Consider the following 23,214-nt stretch of genomic DNA (forward strand, 5'->3'; position numbering starts at 1 on the left):
TCCCTGATTAGTAAACACACTTATCACAGACTCCAATGGAGTGTAAACATACCTCCAACTCCAGTGTTATTGCTGTTGGGGGCAGGCGTGTTCACACCGATCTCACAGTAATAGCCAGGGGCACAGGGGCCTGTCACATTGACCTGACCAGGAGTATCGCAGTAGTATCCGGGGTCACACTGGGTGCACTCATCGGCTGTAGCTAGCTCCTCTACCGGGCCATAGGTTCCTGGGCATTATAACATTGTTTAGTGCATATGTTACCACTTGATTTCCTATCACAAGCTTCAAAATGTATTAATAAAATACATTGATAATGAGGTTTTGAAACAAGTCTTGTCTGGAAAATGACAAGTCTCATGTTTGCTACGACTTTCACACCCCTGTTTAAATGGTGGTGTTTAATTTCATATGGAATAATGAGTTAAAACTACATGTAATCACTATCATAATCAACAATATCACCATCATCATAATAATCATCACCATCATCATCATCATTACCATCATCATCACCATCATCACCATCATCATCATCACTATCATCACCATCATCATCATCATTACCATCATCATCACCATCATCACCATCATCATCATCACTATCATCACCATCATCATCATCATCACCATCATCACCATCATCATCATCATCATGGTCATCATCATCTTTGTTATTTTTATCATCATAATCACCATCATAATCATTTTTAACATCATCACCATCAACATCATCATCATCATCACCACCATCATCATCACCTTCATCATCATTGACCATGCATCAACTTACCAATAGGGCAAAGATCATCAGGCAGAGCTGTTCCGAGGGGACAGAAGTTACCCATGGGGCACGGCAACGGATTGATCTTGTTGGAGTAGCAGTAGTAACGGGCAGGACAGGTGTAGCAGGCGTCGGCTTGGGTGTGGTTCATGTAGTCACCTGAGAGAGAAAGAAAAAGAAAGAGTGGAAAAGAAGGTATAAGGTACCAATTCAAGACAACATACTGCAAATATTGAATAACTGACTGTACAAACATATTACACTATACATAGAGCTACAATATTGTATTCATTTAATTACACTTGGGTGAGAGCATGTCTTATATGTTTTTAGAGATGTGAAATAAATGAATTTTGAATTTGAATGACCAACACCCTATTTTCATTTCCATCCTTTGGAGGTTTTTTTCAAAGAGCTTTGAACATTCTCATGGGAAAAGAATTGATGTTACAAGAATTTATTGTTTTATCATTATAATTATCATTTATCCAATAAAACACACAGTATCTTATAGCCTAAACATCATACATGTAGCTATTTCAGGGCATAATCATTTAAACAACCTAGTAATGAATTGGAATAGTAATATTCAAGTCTGGGGAATTTACCAAGACCAATAATACCCATGTGCTTTCTGCTAGAATGGGGCTATAAAGGTAAAATACAGTAGTTGCAGCAAACAAATATTTCATGAGAGAGTCTTTAAATCAAGATTAATTGTCAAAATATAATCATACATCCAGCTGTGGTACATTAATGCAAACTTATCGTTGTAAAATCATGAAATCTTAGCTAAAAAGTGATAATTCTGATGATCAATAACACAGAAAAGCATATGTGGGACAGTGTGTTAATATTGCTTCGAAAAATACCCGACATTTGATGATATTCCATGCTGATTTTGCTCCTTTCTCAGCAATTACCCACATTCTTCCAGAGCTATTTGGCACATATTTTTAATTTATACATAGAAACACTTTGGTTGTAATTTCATTGGATTCTGTTCAAACTTACTTTGAGATATCTATAGTCAAAATAAACACATTTACTCACCATCTGCACAAGGTTCATAGATGCTGCTTCCCTGGACACAGAATGCTCCCGGTGGACAGACATCGCCCGTTTCACCGTCCATGGGCGTGGCATCATCGGCGCCGCCCAAACAGTAGAAACCGGCATCGCAGTCACCTGATAAGGTCAAGTGTCACGTGACAGGTTAAATGGGTAACTCTTCTTGACAATCTTGCACATGCAATCCAATCTACAACAAAGTTTATAGCTAAGTACACAAATGACATACATGTATTTCAAGCAACCAAATACTTCATGAGAAACACTTGAAAATTAAGTAAATTTTCACAATATCCTGGACTCGAACTAGTGCTTGCCCGGGACAAGTAACATATTGTGCCGGGCAAGTAAAATTTTGACCAGATGATTTCATATCTCCAAACTAAACAGGTTCACATCAGGAAAGAATATATTTTTGGTTGTGGTTCTTATTAATGCTTATTTTGAGTCATGTTATTTAAGGGACTCTGCACTTCAAACATTTTTTTTGTTCATGCTTTAGTCCCTACTGTGTAGTATTATTACCAATGTAACATTATATTCTGTCAATTTATTTCTTGCAATGCAAGGTGCAAAATAAAACAAACAAACAAACTCAGGTAGAGTGAATTCACTTCTAATGCACAGATATCATCAACTTCAATCAAGTTTTTGTGGGGAAACATTGTCAACTTGGCACCAGGAAATAGTCTGCCCCGATCTCTTCCTGATGTGCACCGATAACATTACTGTAATACTACTGTACTTGTGTTCATGGAGATGGTAACATACTCACCTGTATAGTTGGTCATGCCTTGTTCCCCGCAATACTTTCCACCTGGACAGTCCAAGCAGTCGGTCAAGTTGGCCTGGTTGGACAGGGGATTGTAGGTACCCGCTGGACAGTTCTCTGGAGCGGGGCTACCCTCGGGGCAGTAGGATCCAGCCGGGCAGTCGTCACCGTAGCTCTCCCCGGACGGGTTGGGGTTGATGGCACCCAGGGTGCAGTAGTGACCCTCCTGGCACTTGGCAGTAGGAGTAGTCAGTCCTAGGGGAATGAAGCAGAGCAAAGGACAAATGTGATTTATCACCCCATTTAACCAAATGATTTTATCAATTAAAGGGATTGTTTCATTTTGTAAGCATCTGAATTAAAAAATTCTCAAAGTAAGATGAAACGTGTGTATGAGTGCCTGTATTTGTCCTCAAAAAACGCAAAACAGCCTATGTAGAATGAAAAAAATTTAGACACAAGTAGCAATTTATTAGCCTAATTAGCCTGTAAGATGCATTCAGTTCCTGCCCAGTTTACCCAAATTCGAAAAGTATTTTAGCTGTGTTGACTGCCTTCTGCTGTGTGCATCTCCTATGCACACACTATTGTCAGCTGCACTGTGAATTCAGTGTTCAGAGCAAAGTGAAATGATCACTTTAACCAGTCTTTTCCTGGGCAATAGATTTGTTCAACATGATTATCAGTAATGGCAATATACAGGGTATTGAATTTTAACTGGTTTTCACTATTTCACATTATTTTCCTCAATGACCAGTATTACTACATGTAGATCTAGATCTATGATAGTAAAATGTATGACAATAAATCATGAGTTTAAAGGCTGCATTTTGAATGTATTACTCCCTGCAACTCTTCAAGCTCTATTCAGTGCTTTGAAAAGACAAATAACAAGATATAATCTAGTCTTTGATGACAAAATCATTATAAAAAAACAACTTGTACATATTTATGCATATAAAAGTGATGTGCATATTTTACATGCTGTATACAGCCACACAATATTCATCTAATGAGCAGTGTTCACATTGGAGAAATGTATTCCTACCTTCAGTCAAGCAGTAATACCCTGGTGTGCACAGTTCACACTCAGTGACGTTTTCCAGTCCTGTCTCGTTACTGAACGTTCCCTGAGGACACTTTATTCCCTGGTCTGAACCCTTTGGACAGTAGTATCCTGGCAGGCACTCGTAACCGGTCTCCCCGTCAGTGGGATGGGAGTTGTTTGCACCAGAAACACAGACGAAGCCAGCATCACAAAGATCCTTGTATTCGGTCAAGCCTGTATAGGCACACAGATACATGGAAGAGAGGTTATGTGAGGTATTGGTACACCATTAGGTGAGTCCTAGAAAGACTAAGAAAAGTGGATAGAATTCGAAGTGAAATGGAGCGGCAAGAGAATGGAAAGTTAGAAGGTAATATTTTTTTCTAGAATGGATGTAGTCCTTAAAAGACTGTTAATTATCAAAAAGGTGAGACGCTTGAGTAGTTAGAAAGATGAGAGAAGGCTGGCTTGAATCGGCGGGTGGAATTGTAGAGAAGGAATTCATGTGACTTGATTGTATCACAATTTTACTGCAGGTCTATAATATCAATGCAAAGGTGATTGAATAACATTTTGATTATTTACACACCCAAGCGAGACAAGAAAGGATATCTTTATGAGCGAGTGTGCTTTATTGACAGTTCCTGCAAAACATGTTTCAATGTGGAAAATTATTAAAAGGAAACCAAACTTAGGGTCTTCTTTATGTGGATAGGCTGTGAAATAGGCATGAGAAAAGAGATTTCGGGAGATGAGCCAGATTCCCTACGGCAGGAGTCTCACGTCTAAGGCATGTCTGGACCTACCTAGATCATCACAGTAAGTCCCTCCAGGACAGGACTGGCAATCGTCCGCACTATCCCGCTGGGTTCTGTTGCTGAAGGTACCGTAGGGGCAGAGGAACTGGGTGGCTGACTCGGTACCCGCTGGGCAATAGGAACCTGTCGGGCACACTGTCGGGTTGACCACACCGTGGGAGGCTACACCATAGAAGGTTGCTGCCTCGTTTGCATCACAGTAACTGGGATTATGGAAGAAGGTGAAAGAATAGAAAATAAAGAATAATCAGGTTGGTGTTTCATAAAGCTGTTCGTAACTTACATGTATGAGCACCTTAACTAATGGTGACCCTTTCTAAGAAACTAAAATAAACACCGATGAAAATCTGGTGTGTATCTTTCCCCACAAGAAAGGATCACTAGTCGTTCATAAAGTTGGTAGTAATTTACAAACAGCTTTATGAAACACACACCAGTTCCAAAATATTCACACGTTCACAATTATATATAATAATTTTTGTATAATACATTTGGTTCGCTGTATTTCAGTTATTTGTCCTTTGTAACTTTACAAATTAATCCCCATACAGGAAATGGTAGCCGGAAGCATTGTTCCTTGCATGTGTAAATTGCTACTGCTGCTGTAGTTTAAGAATTGTTAGACACACCCCAAGTCCTTCAGAAGCTTGACATAGACATTACCTCATCATGTGAGATTTGCTAGAGCATAGATTGCAGGTTAAAACCTGATTTGCAAAAGCGGTTTCTCCAAATGAGCCTTTGACTCTAATGGCCGGCTCACACTATGCGATTCGTTGCGAAACACTTTTTCAAGAAATCGCATTTTGCATTAAATATGAAAGTTCCAAGAAGTAGAATTAGTTCATTCAACGTTTGGCATAATGTTAGGAATACTAAAATCATATTTTTACTTTGCGGCAGAACCTGTGGTCGGAGCAAAGTCCAAATCGGCTTCAAGTCGCAGCCGATGATGACGTCATTACGATTTGGATTTGAATTTGTTTTAATTCATTCAAGAAAGTTCGAACTGGACTGAATTCCAATTTCAGTAGTCCTACCACTATTTTGAACTCTTATCCGTAAAATTTTATTAGTTGGAATGTCCATATCAAATGTTATCACAGTTTCTTTGACATTCGGATCGCAACAAATCGCATAGTGTGAGCCGGGCTTAAGAGGTGTCAACAACTTACTATCCTTGATTACATTCCTTGCACTCCCACGCCCCCTCTTCATCCTGGTACTCTCCAGACGGACACGGATCAGGGGCAGGGCTTCCCTGGATACAGAAGTGACCGATGGTACAGTTGTACTCTTCGGGTGCGGCCGTGTCTTGACCGGCTGGACAGTAGTAGCCTCGGTCACATTCGTCCGATGGGGCGGTCAACGCGTTGCCTGCACAGTACATGCCGGGTATGCAGTCTAGACAGTTGGCACGCTCAGTGTTCTCTGTTTGAGGAAACAAATTAAAAAGCAAAGGTGATAGACTTGTATAAGTGTTTCGATGTTTGCTGAAACCTCTCAGAGGAGATTTCAAATCTGACAATAATGCAGAGCCAATTCCTTTATTTTGCTGCAGAAATTGTAAATGTACGATCACCTGCCCTACTGCAGCCAACTGGATAACATAGTCGAAAAGGATCTTTACATGAAAGCAAGTCTTCACAGGATCATGACACGTAAGTGCTCCCATGAATACTAGTACAAGATCATGAAATGATACACACAATCTCAAGAGCATCTTATGTGATTAAGTTTATCAGGACTTACGTGTTGTGTTGGAGAAAGTTCCTGCGGGACAAGGTGTCGGTGTGGGTGAACCCTGGACACAGTAGTATCCAGCTGGACAGATGCCATAGTCAGGATCAGGCTGGGATGCACTGCCATTGCAGAAGAAACCTGTAGCAGAGAAAGGAAGTGATTAGTAAAGGACCAAACTACTTTGAAAATAGGGGAGATCCAAGAATTCCCAGCATCAAAGAGATCCTGTGGCTCCGATAGTCTATTAGCCCCACCCTAAATGTAAAATGAACTAGCCCAATCTTCCACATACCAATATAGACCTAATGGCAATTGCACTCAAGAATAAAGGAAGGATACAACTATTACATGCATCTGAAAGATCTCCAGGCTTACCTTTAACAGTCTAACCCTACATGGTTAACGGTTGAGCCCAGTCTTCACCATACCCATATAGAGCTAATGGCCATTCTACTCTAGAAATATGGGTGGCCCAACAATTACCTGCATCACAAAGATCTCTGGGCTCTGCTAATCTATAGTACAACCTTAAATAGTTAATAGACAAGCCCAGTCTTCCACATAAACATATAGAATGGCAATTCCACTCTAGAAATAGGAGTGGCCCAACAATTACCTGCATCACAGAGATCTTGAGGCTCTGCTAATCCATAGTCCATGCAGAACGATCCTGGATCACAGGGCACAGGGTAGTAGCTTCCGCTGGGACAATACGTCCCTGGCCAACACTTGCCCCCAGTGTAGTTGGTCAGCGGGCAAGAGCACTCGGACAGGTCAGTGGCGTTGTCCGATTGCAGGGGTTCAGCCATGTACGATCCTCCAGTGCAGTACCATCCGGCGCTGCAGTTACCCGAAGTCTCACTAAGACCATCAGCTGTAGAGGACAAAGCAAATGACGGGTGGTTAGATTTTTCACTTTTTTTTTCAACTGCTTGAATAGGGGTGAGTTATTTGAATAAGAATTTATTTTTGTTTGGTTGCCCTGACACTCAATACTCTACTGTAAACTGTTATATTCTTTACGCTAACTATTTTATTTTTTCGACACGTTGTAAGGGTGATCGGTTGTGTTTTAGCTCTTTTAAGAACGTATTGAAACGCTACTGTGAAATTGAAAGGATTCTCAGTCAAAAACATCATAATTTTGTTTTATCATTAGATAATAGTACGCATGTACAGTTGTTGTAAACATGTTCGCTTCATGATTTTTCTGTAAATTGAATTGCTTTCGTGTTTGATTTTGAATAAACATTTTTTATGAAAGAAAAAAAAGGAGTTTAGCACTAACTTACATAATTGATCAGGACAACAAAGGCAGTCAAATTTGTTCCCTCCACTGATTTATATTTACATGTGGTATCTTCAGGCGAACATCAGATAAGAAATCTGTATCCCTATTTACCTGTTTAACCTACTTACCCAATAACCAACCATACAGGAGGAATATTCCATTCAATGCTATAGAGGTAAGTTCGCACATTCTTTCACATCAACAGGTGGTCATTACAAGCAGTAATAAAGTCATTTCTATGGGTAAACATCAGATATAAAATCTACACCCCTCTTTTCCGGATGGTTTCACCCATGTTCCTATCCCCCAACACAACAGAGGAATATTCCATTCATATAAAAGGGGTGACTTAGCACTTACTTTCACAGAATTCACCCGGTGGGCAGGAGAGGCAGTCCTCAAGCTCATTGCTCCCGTTGACAGGGTTGTAAGATCCCATAGGGCAGGGATTCTCGTATCGACTGGCAGTCATCTCTGGACAATAGTAACCTGGAAAGAATGAGATTTAACTCATGTTAACACGTTGCAGTGTGATGACATGAATGATATTAATGGGAAAGAGAGAAGGGGGGGGGGACAAACTTAAGATGAGCAGAGGAATAACAGATCAACATGTTGGTCCACGTATCCAAACTGCCAAAATGTTCTCTAAGGTTTTGCTTTTTTTGTATATTAAAATAAAACCAGAATCATTAAAATGACAATTTCAAAAATATGTGCAATAGTAAAATCTTATTCAGTGAATGTTTGTAAAAGAGTCCCCTCCAATCAATTAATTTTTTTCAATTCACTTTCACAAATTGATTTTAATGGCCAAGGATTATTGAATGAACATAATTCACAAGGATATCAATTAATTTGTTAGTTGCATGTTTGGCTGTCAGTACCATTGTTTATTTTTACTGCTATTTGTTGTTTTTTATTTAACAGGGCAACATATATAACAACCAATATGGTGATTGTAATATGGTGACTAAAATAAATATATAAATTGATAAATCGATTGATGTATCTTCAATTCTTATTTTTCAGCTCACCTTCAGGGCAAATGGTATCCTCATAAGTCGTTGCGTTCTCGAGGCAGTAGTAGCCCTCGGGGCAAGGTGTACACGTCTCCTCGTTGGTCAGCTCGGTGTAATAACCCGCTGGGCAACCAAGCGGGACGATACTTCCCTCGGGACAATAGTGGCCGCGGGGACAGATGTTGCCAAGGCCTGTGTTACCGACTCCTGTCGGTTCTGGCATATCCACACCTGTTGATGGGTACATGGAGGAAAAGAGGAGCATTTTGATACAAGTAATTAGGGGTGGATAAAAGTGAAAGATTAGAGAAACATGCTCTTTGGGTTACAGAATGCAAGAGGGGCATTTTCTTAGTTGGTAATCATTCTGATGAGCCATCTTTTCCAAGATTTAAGAAAAAAGTTGACAGGAAGAAAAGAAAGATGCCCTTTTGGCAGAGGAGAGTAGGGGCAAGGGTAAAAACAAAGTGGGCATAGGAGGAGAATGAATATGAGTTTCTAAAAACATAATTAAAATGAAATAAAGATAACTAAAAAAAAAAGAAAACAGACAAAAATAAGAAGCAGGAAAGTGAGGATCGGAAGCAGAATTAGGAAAAGGACAAAGAAGAGGAGATTATTTTATAAAATGAAAAAGTGACAAAACAGAATGAAGCAGAAGAAGAAACAGAAGGCATCAAAATTCATCTCTCACCATATTCGCAGTAAAATCCAGCCGAGCAGTTGCCCGAGACGGCCGAAAGCCCAGGCTCCTGACAGTACTTGCCGCCATCACACTCCAGACACTGGCTCTCCTCATAGATACCCATCTGAGGGTTGTATGTGCCCTGGGGACACTTATAAAGGTCAGCACCGGTCTTGGCTGGACAGTAGTGCCCGGTGATGCAGGGGTCAGCTCGGTCACGATTCACGCAGTAGTATCCTGAAGATGGTAATAATCATAACTGTTTTAGTATACCACATATGATCTAAAATTTAAACTGCCACTTTCTACATACGAATAAACTAGATTGATTCTAAACTGCACACAATGTATATGTATGCCTACGCCATCACCAGATCTGAACTATATTGCGTACTTTATTCTGATGAATTCATTCTAAAATGTGATATATTCAAAAGTAAACGAGGATAAAGGGGGATAAAGTTCAGGCCAAAAGCTTCCAATCATGAGGCTGTTAGGAAAATATCTGTTCTATGAGTCTTACTTCGAACGACTTAGTCGAAAGCCAAAGTCAAGATGACATCGAAAACAGCCTTTGCTTTATCCCAGGAAGAAACAAAGCATTTCATTAAAACGACCTTTGACTCCATCATCCTCATGAACACACATGCGGTATTACCCAAGGATCATTTGTACCAGGTCTGAACATAATTGATGAAGAAATAGAGAAATGAGAGCAAGTCCAACAAAAATGTAAAACGTTTTTGTAACAGGAAAAGTGGCTACTAGGTCTCTGCCGAACTTCGTTCAGGGGAGACAAAAAGTGTGACTATAGCACCATGCTTATGCATAGCAATGAAACGTTGAACCTTGAAACACTGTACCTTGAGGGCAGTCATCACAAGCATCGGCCCCTGAGTAGTTGGTGTAAGTTCCGTTGGGGCAGTAGACATGGGTGGGTGAGCCCTGTTCACAGTAAGACCCAGGGGGACAGATGTCACCCGTGATGCCATCCTGAGGGGCGGGGTTGCTCGCCCCAAGGGTGCAGTAGAAACCAGCATAACATTCACCTGAGGAAATAGAATGGAATGTCTTCTTAATGGACCTACATGTTTGTGATGATTTTCTGTTGACTTGTATACAGAGATTAACAGAGATAAATGAAATAATCTTTGATCAAGTTAATATTTACCGCAATGCTGGGGATTATAAATTGTTCCTGTGTTTCAAAGAATAAAATGAGAGTCTACAAGAGGACAAACTTCATCATCATCATCCTCCTATTTATTACTACCATCATCAAAATCATCTTTAACACCATCATAACTATCATCATCATCATCACCATCCTTATCCTCACCATGTCACCATCCCCATCATCATAACCATCACCATCATCACCATCATCATCATGATCATCATCATCATAACCATCACCATCATCATCATCATCATCACCATCATAACCATCACCATCATCATCATAGTCAACGCCATCATCATCACTATCACTATCCCCATCATCATCATCATCCTCCTCCTCATCATCAATTTACCAGTCTCAGCTGCCTGTCCTGTTGTATTGCAGTACATGCCAGGTGTACACGGCAGACAGGCCGAATCATTGGTCATCATATCGTGGGGCTGGTAGGTGCCCGCTGGACAAGGCTCTGGGGCATAGCTACCCTGCGGACAGAAGTGACCGACTGGACAGACATCACCATAGGACTGACCGTTAGGATTGGGCTCAATGGCTGCCAGTGAACAGTAGAATCCTGTCAGAAACAGCGATCAAAATGTATGAAAATTACACCTATTAACCATACATGCTCAAGTCCACATTTATCACATTCTTCATTAAAAAAAACACATTTTTCTTCAAAACATACAAAAGAAATCATAACCAACATTTAAAAATGTAAATGAATAGAGGGACCTACAGAAATAAACCACTTGTATGTTGTGCAAGAGGACTCCCAGAGTATCAATATTCATTCAACTTATAATCTGTTTCAAGTAAAATGTTGCTCCTTAACCCGTGTCCTGGAAACTACAATCAATTTCATGATTGATGCATATCATGCTTGTAAATTTATATTTATGGCAAGTATATATACATTAAACTTTCACAACTGATTGTAATGCATCACTTCATTATACAGATTCAGATCCTGACCTTTTTCAATTCTTATCAACTAGAAAAATTATAACATTTCCTACATTATATCAACATTTTTATTTTTGTATTTTCTATTGCTATTTTGTTATGATCTATTTTCTTGAGGTTGAGTTATATGAAACTTTAGGAATGAACAAGGAAGTTCTGAAAGTGTCAAGTCTGCATCAGTACCTGGATAACATGTTCCGTTGGGTTCAGTCAGGCCGACTTCATTGCAGTAATACCCAGGCCAGCAGTCGGTGCAGTTTGACTCTGCCGGGAGCCTGTCAACGTGACCAAAGGTTCCCTTTGGACAGTGAGTCGGGTACGAGGACCCCTCGGTGCAGTAGGTGCCCTGCTCGCAAGGGCCTCCGGTGGAGTCACTGCCGTCGGGTTGGGGTGTGTAAGCTCGGAGGACGCAGTAGTACCCTGGGCTGCAGAGGCCGGTGGGCTCCGTGATGTTTTCTGCTTCGCAATAGAAGCCTGTGGAGAGACAACAAAAAGTTTAAATGATTTTATTGACTCTTCCAGACTTTTCATTGTGATACAATGTAAAGTATATGTATGCCCTATGTCCACGGAATGTAGAAGGAAATATACAAATGAAAAAAAGATATCGTAAAAAAGCCTTAAAAATCGACATACTTAACCCTAAATAGAGACTGCTATTTGACGCCTAAGAAAACTGGGAGGGTTATTTTATGATTTTGTGGTACCAAATATTTTTTTTTTATTTATTGAAAACTGATAGAGTATGAAGAGTATAAGAATAGAAAAAAAAAATTGTGAGAACTTCTAATGATTGGCTCCCTCTCTAGGTCAATAAAAAGGAGAATCAAAGAAATATCAAGTGAATAAACAGAAAAGTTTATTAAAAGACAATTCAAATATTTATATTGAAACACAAAAAAATGGGAAGTTTGTCAATTCATTTAGGGTTTCGAATGTTGTTTAATACAAAAAAAAAACTTACCTTCCGGGCAATCTCTGCATTCTGCTTCACTCTCTAGCCCGGTAGTATTACTGTAGGTTCCTACAGGACAGGGGAACTCCCTTGCTGTTTCGGTGCCATTCGGACAGTAAAAACCTGACAGCGGGAAAAACAAACAAGTGCGAGTAACTAAAGCTGCTTGTGACCTTCTGACTAGATACATTTAGGGCCTTTTCACACAAGAATCTTGAATCATCATTGTAATGATTATTGCAATTCGTCTTTAGAATTATTGTACCATTCACGTTCACTCGAAAATTGTGATTTGAATTTGAATTCCCGAGCAAAGACGGTATTGTGTCCTTGGTGAATTTTCAATCAAACCCAATCAAAGCACTGCATCGCAAAAAAGAAACTATGATGAGTGCGTGACTATTGTATTATCTACAGAAGTGCTTGAAAGGTCACGTAAGCTCCGCCCCTCAAAAGATGTTTCGGAGGTCAACCCTTTCAGACGTAAAATTTGTACCATAATTTGAGTGTAACTTAACTGGAATTCACCTCCGGAGTAGAATTTGAATTCGTGATTGTGATTAGCGTTCTTGATTCTAGTTTGGTTTCACACATGCTAAAAATTTGTAAATAGAATTATTTTTCATGGGAATCATCATTCAAATTACGATTTTGGTACCGTGTGAAAGGGCGGCTAGTAAGAGTAAAAATCACCAGACAAAGACATTGCAGTATTTCAAAGTTTGGACCAATACAATGTTGGGAATTCTATAATATTACATCAATTTGAATTCCAAGCTTCTTTTCAATAATTGTCTCATGAACACTTTCAAATCATCAAATTTCCACTTTGGTACATTGCCATATCTGTATAGAAAATAACAATAGAATCATTCAAATATAGAATAAATGTGCTCCTTCTAAATGAATTAAGCACCATGAAGAGTATCTGCATGCCAACCATACTGGCTAATACCGTACCTGCAGGGCAAACCTTGGGCATAACCACACCATGAGAGGGCGCCCCAACACCACTCTGCTCCTCATCGATGGCCTCGTTACGATCGCAGTATGAACCTGCAGGACATTCCACGCACTCTCCCTGCTCTGCGAAGGGCTGATACTCGCCAGATGGGCAAGGGATCTGATCGTGGCTACCAACGGGGCAACGGTGACCGGGGAGACACTGGCTACCGTTGGGTTGGGCAGCCGTCGAGCCTGCGTGGCAGAACCAACCGAGGTCGCATTCTGCGTTGGGCAAGGCACGACCCCAGCCAGCACAGTACATTCCAGCAGTGCACGGCTGGCAGTCACCCTCGGCCTGATTGCCGTACTGGTTGGTGAATTTTCCTGAAATATCACAAGATTAAAAACAATTAATATACTACATGTATATTCACAACAAAATCTTAAAAGTTCCTCTGCATATTCTGTTAAATTTTACTACACCAGCTGCAGGTGTTAATTTTCATTTGTTCATCTGCAATTCTGAAATTGCCTATCGCTATCTGAATGTATTGTAATAAAGAATCACTGTTATATTATCTTTAGTTTTGTACTGAAATATAATCTTATCTACATGTATGACGGTGGATGCAAATAACGACCATTTTGATTTTGAAATCTTTGATGTTGCCACAATATTCCATTTTTGAAGAATAAAAAATCAAAATTCAGATGAAAGACAACTTTTGTATGCAAGTATTTTCTGAAAGTCATGTATCTAATCTACATCTATGACTTTTCCAGGCCTAAAATGTTTTAAAACAATGTCCCAATGTTCAATCATTCTACAAAATATTTAATTTGACTGATACAGTAACTCATTAATTAGGTAGTTTATATTTATATATATCCAAAGGTCAAAGAGATGTCAGAAATAGGTCAAAGACATGTCATGAAATGATTTTCAAATGTTGTACAACAATTTGACAAGTCATCACATCCCATATGGCTAGTACAGAAACTTATCAGGAAGATAACATAGTTTATGGCTACACTAATAACAAAAGGTCAAAAAGAGGTCAAATAGAGGTCAAGAAGATGTCAAAGGTCACCTGGTTCACATGGCTGTGCATCATAGCTTCCCTCAGGACAATAATGACCTTTGGGGCAGATATCACCGGTCGTCTCGTTGACTGGGTTAGGTAGGATAGTACTACCGATGCAGTAATGACCAGCTTCACAAAGGCCGCTGACATTGGCGAGCTCATCGTAACGGCAGTAGTAACCTAGTAATTGAAAAGAAAATGATGATTAACATTTTACTTCACTTTGCTTTTCGATCTAAAAGGCCCCGTACCACAAAGCTGATAGGGATTAATCTTGGGAGCTGATTTTTAGGATTTAATTATTGTGTACTATCATTTCAAATATTTTATTTTGTTTTGTTTTTAAATGAAAATTCAAATCTGTATATGCAAAGTCATAAATTTATCCGTCTTCCCTAATTTATTGCAACTTATCTCATCGGGGCCTGCAGTTTTTCTTCAAGCTTGCTTTTATGTAGGTCCCATCATATTTCTTTGAATCAAATTAAGCTTTTACCTTATAATTCAATTGATTGACTGTATCATTATAACATGTTATTGTATTCCTTCCCCTTGTTTATAATTTAACAGTTATTGCATTATTGTTGCTGATTTTTTATGTGAATCAAATGTCAATAAATGAAATGAAAAATCACTCCTACAAATTATCTCCATCATCGATCGCTAAGCTTTATCTAACAGGGTCCTGAAATGTTCATTTCTAACAGTCTCAAAATCTGAGAGTTTTCCTTCTCCTTTTGGACAATTATTTATTTGAATCATTATTTGCTTATCAAAGATACATGTAAAAGCAAGAATTATTTCAATCTGATAGGCTGATAAATTTGTTATAGAAACTGTTCATTTGTTATCATTGAAGTCTTTATAAAACGGGATTATAGTCTAAGCATCAAAGCTTTTAAATTAAAGATACTGATGAAATACATACTTTTGACTGTGGTAAATTGGTGACCTATTGTTTTATTTTTTATTCACTTTCTTCTGATAAAGTAACTGACAAGCACTACGTCACCAAGTGTAATCATCATCATTTATTACAAGTTTTTTTTAATCCTTTAATAGTTTTTATTTCCATAACTTCAAAAACAAAAATAATCATTTCATACTCAAAAATAAAAGCAAGAAAAAAAAAAATTAAATCATTCAATACCGACCTGGGTCACACTGTATTGGTTGTGAAGCACCAGCCGGACAGTATGTTCCTGCAAGACAGCGCCCTCCAGTGGTATCGTTGGGACAGGCACAGCCAAAATCTGTAAAAAGCATTTGAAAAACAAACAAACATGAAGATGAAAATTGACCTTTAGTTCAAGATTACTTTGTTATGAGAATACAAGTATTTCTAGTAAAGGAATTTTTGATTGGCAGACATACTGCAGTCTGACAAGTTTTGAATATGACGTAGAGCGAAAGCTGCAAGCATTATGGTGCAGTCGTTCTGACTCTTTCCTTGTCATCAGAGGGTCATGTGCTTGAATCCCCCTGTGGCCTCAAATCCTCTGGCAAGGCATCCATCTACTCTCCACCGAGGTGTCTCTGATTTAACTCTATCTTTTCAAATCATATTATTTTCAGCCTGGAGTAACACTTTGTACCCTCCTAAAGACAGACATTCAACCTGCCTGAAACGTTGAGTATTCTCTCCTACTCCCGCTCTACAACTCTACTCGCCGACTCAAGCCAACCTTTTCTCATCTCTCCAACTACTCAAGCTCCTGAATTCTTTCTGGTTTACAGTCCTTTTAAGGAATAAACTCATTTCCGAAAGAAATTCTACTCAACGTACACTTTCAAGCCTGTCCATTTCACTTCTACCTGTATACACTTTTCCTAGACCTAGGGTTCACCACATGCTGTACCGTAAAACACTTCTGCTATTTGAAATCTTTAAAGACACTCACCAGTATCATTTCCAAGGGAAGTAGGCATATCCTTCCAGGCTCCCAGGATGCAATACCAGCCGGGAGCACAGAGACCAGCGGGTTCTTCCATTCCTCGTTCAGGGCAGTACATCCCCGCCGGGCAGAGCTCACAGGCGTTGACGTCGCTGCCTCCCGTAGCATTGTTGAAGGTTCCGTTGTTGCAAGGGTTCTCGGTCGCAAACTCAGTGTTTAGAGGGCAGAAGTGACCTGAGGGGGATATATGGAAGGGACAGACAGACAGTCAGGAGACAATTATTGGGCTATCTTCTTTGGTTTTATTCAATTCATGTGCTAGAAGTCTGAGCAATATGTTTGGGTGAGGTGTGAAGTGTATGGCTGACAAATCTCCTTATTGTGGATGTCAAGTCTCTTGTTTACTCAAGAGACACAAGTCAACAACAAGTGGAATGCCTCTGGCCGTCTCACCTGCATCACGCGATTCAATATAGCAGCAGTGCTGATTTTGAAACTACTATAACTCGCACAAGATGTTCAGTGATACTTGGTTACTCGTATTTCCACGTTTTATGAATTAGACCAATACACTTACATGTATAGAGATATGATGGCAATTCAACAAATACCCCCAACGTGGCCAAAGTTCTTTGACCTTACATGACCTTTGACCTTGATCATGTGACCTGAAACTCGCACAGGATGTTCAATGATACTTGATTACTCTTATGTCCAAGTTTTATGAACTAGACCAACACACTTTCAAATTTATGGCTGTAATTCAACAAATACCCCAATTTGGCCAAAGTTCATTGACCCTAAATGACCTTTGACCTTGATCATGTGACCTGAAACTTGCACAGGATGTTCAGTAATACTTGATTACTATTATGTCCAAGTTTCATGAATCAGATCCATAAACTTTCAAAGTTATGATGGTAATTCAACAGATACCCCCAATTCGGCCAAAGTTCATTGACCCTAAATGACCTTTGACCTTGGTCATGTGTCGTGAAACTCATGCAGGATGTTCAGTGATACTTGATTGACCTTATGTATAAGTTTCATGAACTAGGTCCATATATTTTCTAATTTATAATGACATTTCAAAAACTTAACCTTACATGTAGGTTAAGATTTTGATGTTGATTCCCCCAACATGGTCTAAGTTCATTGACCCTAAATGACCTTTGACCTTGGTCATGTGACATGAAACTCAGGCAGGATGTTCAGTAATACTTGATTAACCTTATGGCCAAGTTTCATGAACTAGGTCCATATACTTTCTAAGTTATGCTGTCATTTCAAAAACTTAACCTCAGGTTAAGATTTGGTGTTGACGCCGTCGCCGTCGCCGCCGCCGCCGTCGGAAAAGCGGCGCCTATAGTCTCACTCTGCTATGCAGGTGAGACAAAAATTGAAAAAAGGACAAAATAAAAAAAATACACATTCCAAGAATATTACAGGCCTACAGGGTAAGTCAAACAACTCATGCATTATAATGATATGCACCATATAAGCACTTGAAATGTTTCTACGTGCTGCATACAATTACACCGGCTTTAGCACTACTACCCTTATCGTTATCACGTAGCTGAGCATTCAAGGGATTCATTCCTAACAGGTACCCATTTTAAACTACACCTGGGTGGAGAGTGGCATATGCAGATAACCAGTAATCACTTTTGCATTATTCAACTTCCTCAGCAAGCCTTTACCAATCCAAAAGCAAAGTTCAGGGGCCTGTTTCATAAAGAGTTACAACTGTTGTAACTTTGTCATTATGGCAACTACATTGTACCATGGCAACAGGGCTCAGCAGCCAATCAAAACCAAGGTCACCATGGTAGTTGCCATAATGGCAAAGTTACAACAGTTGTAACACTTTATGAGACGGGTCCCTGGCCATTCATGCAATTTTACTCCAATGAGTGCATGTCCAAAAGCTTCAGTATGTCCTATTTGACGATAATAAAAAAAACCTCTTCTGTACCTTTAGGACAGATGGTGTAGTTGTAGCTTCCCTCCTCACAGTAATGTCCCTCAGGACAGTCCAAGCAGTTATCCTCCCTCTCATTAGGTTGGTAGTAACCTGGCGGGCAGAGGACATAGTCGCTGTTGCCTCCGACGCAGAAGGAGCCAGCAGGGCAGGGTCCACCGGTGGACGAGGCGACGCTGGGGTTGGAGGAGTTGGAGCCGAGATGGCAGTAGAAGCCGGGATCGCATTCACCGCTGGGGTAGCTCAGGCCTGGTATCTCGCAGTAATGACCTGTTCAAGTAATCATAGATAATAATGATAACAAGCATTTATATAGTGCCATCTATCCACAAATAATCTATTCTTATTATTATTATTATGAACTATTATTATTACCGTAGCTTTAGCTCAAGCTCAAAATCATGATTTAGAATTTCTCAATGTTACCAATGCTATTCTACAAACATATCAGGTGTCTGTCTTCCTTTTCAAATTCTTCTCCGTCATATCCTTACCTTCCAAGCAATCCTGGCATTCATCTAAGCTAGAGATCCCGGTGACATTGTTAAAAGTAGACGGTGGACAAGGCTCTGGTTCCCCAGTTCCCTGGACACAGTAGTATCCCTCGGGACAGACACCGGCATCACCCCTGGAGGATTCACTGGGCTGTCTGGCGTCGGAACCGCTTCGGCAGTAGAACCCTCCGTCACAAGGACCTGTAAAATATAATAATATTACAAATTTTGAGATTTTTTCTAACATGAGGATAATGCAACAAATTACAGAACTGACACTGATAACAATACCCTTATATGCGGGATATTTCTGATATCATTTGTCTCTGTCTTCTTCTTCTTGTCAATATTTGCACTCTGATTAAAAATTATCTACTTCAAATGGTGTCCCCTTAAGCACTTCATAAATGAAGTATCCAAGAGAGAGAGATGGGGTCAGACTTTCAAAAATAAAAAGGTTGACTTTTTTTCTTGGAATTGCCCCTCATCAATGATTCTGATCACAAAATACAACAGTTCCAATGTGGTGTATGAACAACTTTAGACAATCACCTACAGACGGGTTCCTGTACTTATCAAAGTGCAACCCTGGGGATGTTTCAGAGAGATTTAAGTGTGATGTGAGTGACTTACGTTTGACTTAAGTGTGGCACTTAAGTCATGCTTAAGTGCAGGCACACAGTACTTGATGCATAATCTCACTGGGACCAATACCCAGCTTCACCCATGTATAATCTGACCAAATCATTGGTGTGTTATAAACCACACTTAACTAGGAATTTTAAAGTGATTTTCAATCAAAATTAAATCTTTGTGAATCAGCCCCAGAAATAAGTTTAATCTGTAGTAACTCAAGGAGACTACTTACCAGATACCGTAGTAGCGTTGACCACGTCGCAGTAATTACCAGCAGTACACTGAGTACACTGGGTCTCATTTGATAGGCCGGTCGATGGACTGAATGTACCCGCTGGACAAGACTGCCATACATGTCCAGTTCCCTCTGGACAATAGAAACCAGCAGGACAGTCCTACGTAAGAAAAAAGATATTACAATGATATCAAAAGAAATGATGCATTTTCCTGAATTCTGTGAATCCCATAGGCTTTGTACAGGTACCACTTGTTTCCAGTATGCAATGGGTAAAGATAAACTTGCATAGTTTGTCAAATCTCACTCCAGCCAGTTCCTATGCTGCAAAGGAACCTAAGTACAAAATAGATCCCCATATATCTCATGATAATTTCATTGCCATCTTTTTGTGTAGAGCTGAACAAAATGGAACGTTTTGTGTCAATTAACACACGAACAAGATGGCGTCAATCATTCACACAACATGTCGTCCTTCTACATGTATGTATTTTGATATCCATGGGACTTACCTCAGGGTTGGAGCCGGTAATACAGTAGTGACCTGGTGTGCACTGAAGACATGCTTCATTCTGCGTTGTGTCTGTATAGGTTCCTGGCTCGCATTGGATCGGCTGTGGTGACCCGGCTGGACAGCGGTGACCAACTGGACATTCATCCCCTAAACAGAAAAATGATAATAATCATTGTTATTACCCTGGCTTTAGCACAGCTACCATGATCTGGCGCTTGAGCATGATAATGTTTTCTATTGCAGTGCAGACATGACAATGTTGGTTGGATGTTAAGACCTTGTATCCCATTTATTTTCCAACTGATGGCACCTCAGATAAAGCTCAAATTTTAGAGTTATGATATAAATTCCAACTATTCATTTTGACTACAATGAATTCTCTAAAGGAATATAGAGAATATGTATTTTGGATGTTGTATGGCTAATTATTTTCAATGTGCTGACATTTACAATTGTTTGAGTGTCATTGAATTCCTGGAAATGCCACTCTGCCATGGCAGAGTGGTCTTCGGCGGCTGATGACACACATCAAAGTCTGCAGATCAATTCCTGGAACAGAACTTTATGCCCATAGAGAATAGCATTTCATCTACATTACTCTCTTTATATCTGACATGAAATAAAGGAAACTGCCGCAAGCACTATTGGTCCTACAATGTGCACATATTTGTTAAAAAAAAGGATGAATACGGATACCTGTCACGCCATCAGTTGGTGAAGCGGATGAGGCGTTGCCTGCACAGTAGAACCCTGCATCACAGTCTCCTGCCGTGGTATTCAAGCCGTACACAGGACAGTATTCACCTGCATCACAGGCAAGGCATTCTGAGATGGACTCTCGTCCTGCAAAACAAAAAACAGGAATAATGATGGATCTAATGACAAACTTGTAATGACTATATGACAGAGCAATTATACACAAGTCTTATTGACTTCCATGTGAGATTGAAGTCGCCAATGGGGTATCTAAATACAAGTTTTTAAAATATTCAAATACTGAACTCAATCATAACTTGAATACATGTTATTCTCAAGTGAAGAAATGGCAATAGAATGACGATAAAAACTATACAGTCAAGTTTAATCAAAGTTTAAGTTCTGTACGTGATGCTACTCAAGCACTTCGCACTGATCCTACAGGCAAAATCACGCATTCCACAATTTTCAGATTATTTCATTTCTTTATATTTTTTCAATTATTATTTTAAATTTCACTTTGAATGAAGCACTCAGTATTTTATAAGACTAGGTTACATTCAGCATTTCCTTTTTTCATCGTTCCCTCTATCTGATGTATGGAAAATCCATGGGCAATAAAGTAAGTTATCAATGACAGTGCTGACAATACCTTCTGTAGGGTTGTATGTTGAAGGTGGACAGTCGTAGGTCTTGTTAGATCCTGTGGGACAGTACGTCCCAACTGGACAAATGTCCCCTGTGACTCCATCGGTTGGTGTAGGCGATGATGCCCCCGAGATGCAGTAATACCCAGCCTCGCACTCGCCGTACGGCGCAGTCAGACCCTCGCGGTCGCAATACATCCCTCCGGAACATGGGGTACAGTCATCGGCCTCCTCGAGATTGGTCTGGTCACTGAAGGTTCCGTTGGGGCAAGGGAACTCCTTGGAGTACTTGGTGCCCATGGGACAGTAGTGGCCTTGAGGACACGGCTGTGGGTTCTGTACACCGTGGCTGCAGAAGGTGTCATTCTGGAGGGTGGCATCGCAGTAGAAGCCAGCTGGACAGCTCTTACAAGAATCCTGACACAAGACAGGAATTGAATAAAGAAAAAGATGATGAAGTCAGAAAAAAATATTATGATATTCACTAAAGAAAACAGTATGCTGGCTTCAAAGCCTCATCGAATACTGATTGGTGTTAAAACTAAAGGCTCCTTGTCCATCATTATTTTTGGCAACATTTGTTGTATACAATGTCACCATCTGCAAATCTATGTTTCATTCCGATATTCATTATCAATAATCATCATTTTCTGCCACAATACATGATAGCTTTTGATTCCCATCTTACAACAGCAATTTAACATCATTAATGCAATAATAGTCAGATGCATTACAATCTTTCCAATTCAACGATTTCTTTATCACTATTCCTGTATTCCTGTTCTTCAATGCCATTCTACCCGAATTTAACTCAGATGCCATTTTGCATAATATAGTCCTGGAGCTTGTTTCATTGAGAGTTAAAACTATCATGGTAACTTCGCTATTTTTGTAACTACTATCATATGGAAACTTTAGAGACCTCTGTACTTAAATAAAAAATCCTTTCCCTTGATCAACTAACCATTCCAAAGTCATCTTGGTATGTCCCAGATGCACATGAAGTCAATCCAGAGCTACCAGCTTCGCAGTAGTGACCAGGAGTGCAGATGTATTCCGTCGGCTGAGATGTGTTCTGACCGCCAGGACAGTAATAGCCAGCTTGGCAGGGACCAGTGGGCTCGGGCAGGCCTGTACCTTCACAGTAGTAACCTAGATATTCAACAAAAAACAGGAAATATGTCAGCTTTGTTCATGTGGTTATTGTGTATCGATGCAGTGAGTTTCCCTGATGCAAAAAAAAAAAAACTTTGCGGAAGAGGTTTAGACTACTCAGCTTCTCCAGTTTGGATTACTTTTGCACAAGAGAACAAAGTGTTTCATGCATTTATCGTGTAGCAGATCAGTTGATCGTGTCATACCGCTGTTCCTGAATAAAGATTGTGTAACTTCAGCTAATCACTACACTCTCTACATTGGCAAAGAGAAGAAAGCAGCATATTTTAAAAATGCAAGCAACTGTTTGCTAAACATCTGCTTTTCTTTTTCTTTATTCCAAAGCAAGTCTTTATTCAAAATTTCCCAACAAAGCATATAACCAAACATAAAATGCATGTTATACATTACATACAGTATTATAAATGTACAGGTAAAGAAATCTGCTTTTCTCATTCATTTTGACTCGTGTCATATCATATCCATATTCAAAATTTTCAACATATGAAAATGAAAAGAGAATGAAACGATTGCTGCCAATTTGCAGAGCAAAAGAGGTGCACCATGAAGGGCTGTTGAAATGGTTCAAATGTAAA

The 23,214-nt window shown here is 39.7% G+C and overlaps 1 protein-coding gene across 2 annotated transcripts in view; it reads right to left on the bottom strand.

Moving 5' to 3' along the window:
• The window catches only part of LOC129267226 (uncharacterized), a 171,341-nt gene that overhangs the window by 68,799 nt on the left and 79,328 nt on the right, over nt 1-23,214 (bottom strand). For both annotated transcript variants that reach the window (XM_064103566.1, XM_064103565.1), the window contains 27 exons: nt 22,428-22,615; nt 21,469-21,880; nt 20,817-20,963; nt 20,119-20,267; nt 19,604-19,766; nt 18,736-18,936; nt 18,236-18,511; nt 16,267-16,494; nt 15,520-15,618; nt 14,372-14,545; nt 13,296-13,664; nt 12,345-12,458; nt 11,564-11,854; nt 10,770-10,988; nt 10,098-10,283; nt 9,244-9,471; nt 8,565-8,780; nt 7,888-8,016; nt 6,853-7,110; nt 6,246-6,374; nt 5,669-5,924; nt 4,482-4,696; nt 3,676-3,909; nt 2,631-2,882; nt 1,838-1,972; nt 794-943; nt 53-229 (listed from right to left, as the gene is read on the bottom strand). In XM_064103566.1, the coding sequence (XP_063959636.1) occupies nt 53-229; nt 794-943; nt 1,838-1,972; nt 2,631-2,882; nt 3,676-3,909; nt 4,482-4,696; nt 5,669-5,924; nt 6,246-6,374; nt 6,853-7,110; nt 7,888-8,016; nt 8,565-8,780; nt 9,244-9,471; nt 10,098-10,283; nt 10,770-10,988; nt 11,564-11,854; nt 12,345-12,458; nt 13,296-13,664; nt 14,372-14,545; nt 15,520-15,618; nt 16,267-16,494; nt 18,236-18,511; nt 18,736-18,936; nt 19,604-19,766; nt 20,119-20,267; nt 20,817-20,963; nt 21,469-21,880; nt 22,428-22,615 (5,595 nt within the window). The remainder of the gene's footprint in view (nt 1-52; nt 230-793; nt 944-1,837; nt 1,973-2,630; nt 2,883-3,675; nt 3,910-4,481; nt 4,697-5,668; nt 5,925-6,245; nt 6,375-6,852; nt 7,111-7,887; nt 8,017-8,564; nt 8,781-9,243; nt 9,472-10,097; nt 10,284-10,769; nt 10,989-11,563; nt 11,855-12,344; nt 12,459-13,295; nt 13,665-14,371; nt 14,546-15,519; nt 15,619-16,266; nt 16,495-18,235; nt 18,512-18,735; nt 18,937-19,603; nt 19,767-20,118; nt 20,268-20,816; nt 20,964-21,468; nt 21,881-22,427; nt 22,616-23,214) is intronic.

The sequence above is a fragment of the Lytechinus pictus genome, chromosome 8, assembly GCF_037042905.1.
Source record: "Lytechinus pictus isolate F3 Inbred chromosome 8, Lp3.0, whole genome shotgun sequence".
Taxonomy (NCBI): domain Eukaryota; kingdom Metazoa; phylum Echinodermata; class Echinoidea; order Temnopleuroida; family Toxopneustidae; genus Lytechinus; species Lytechinus pictus.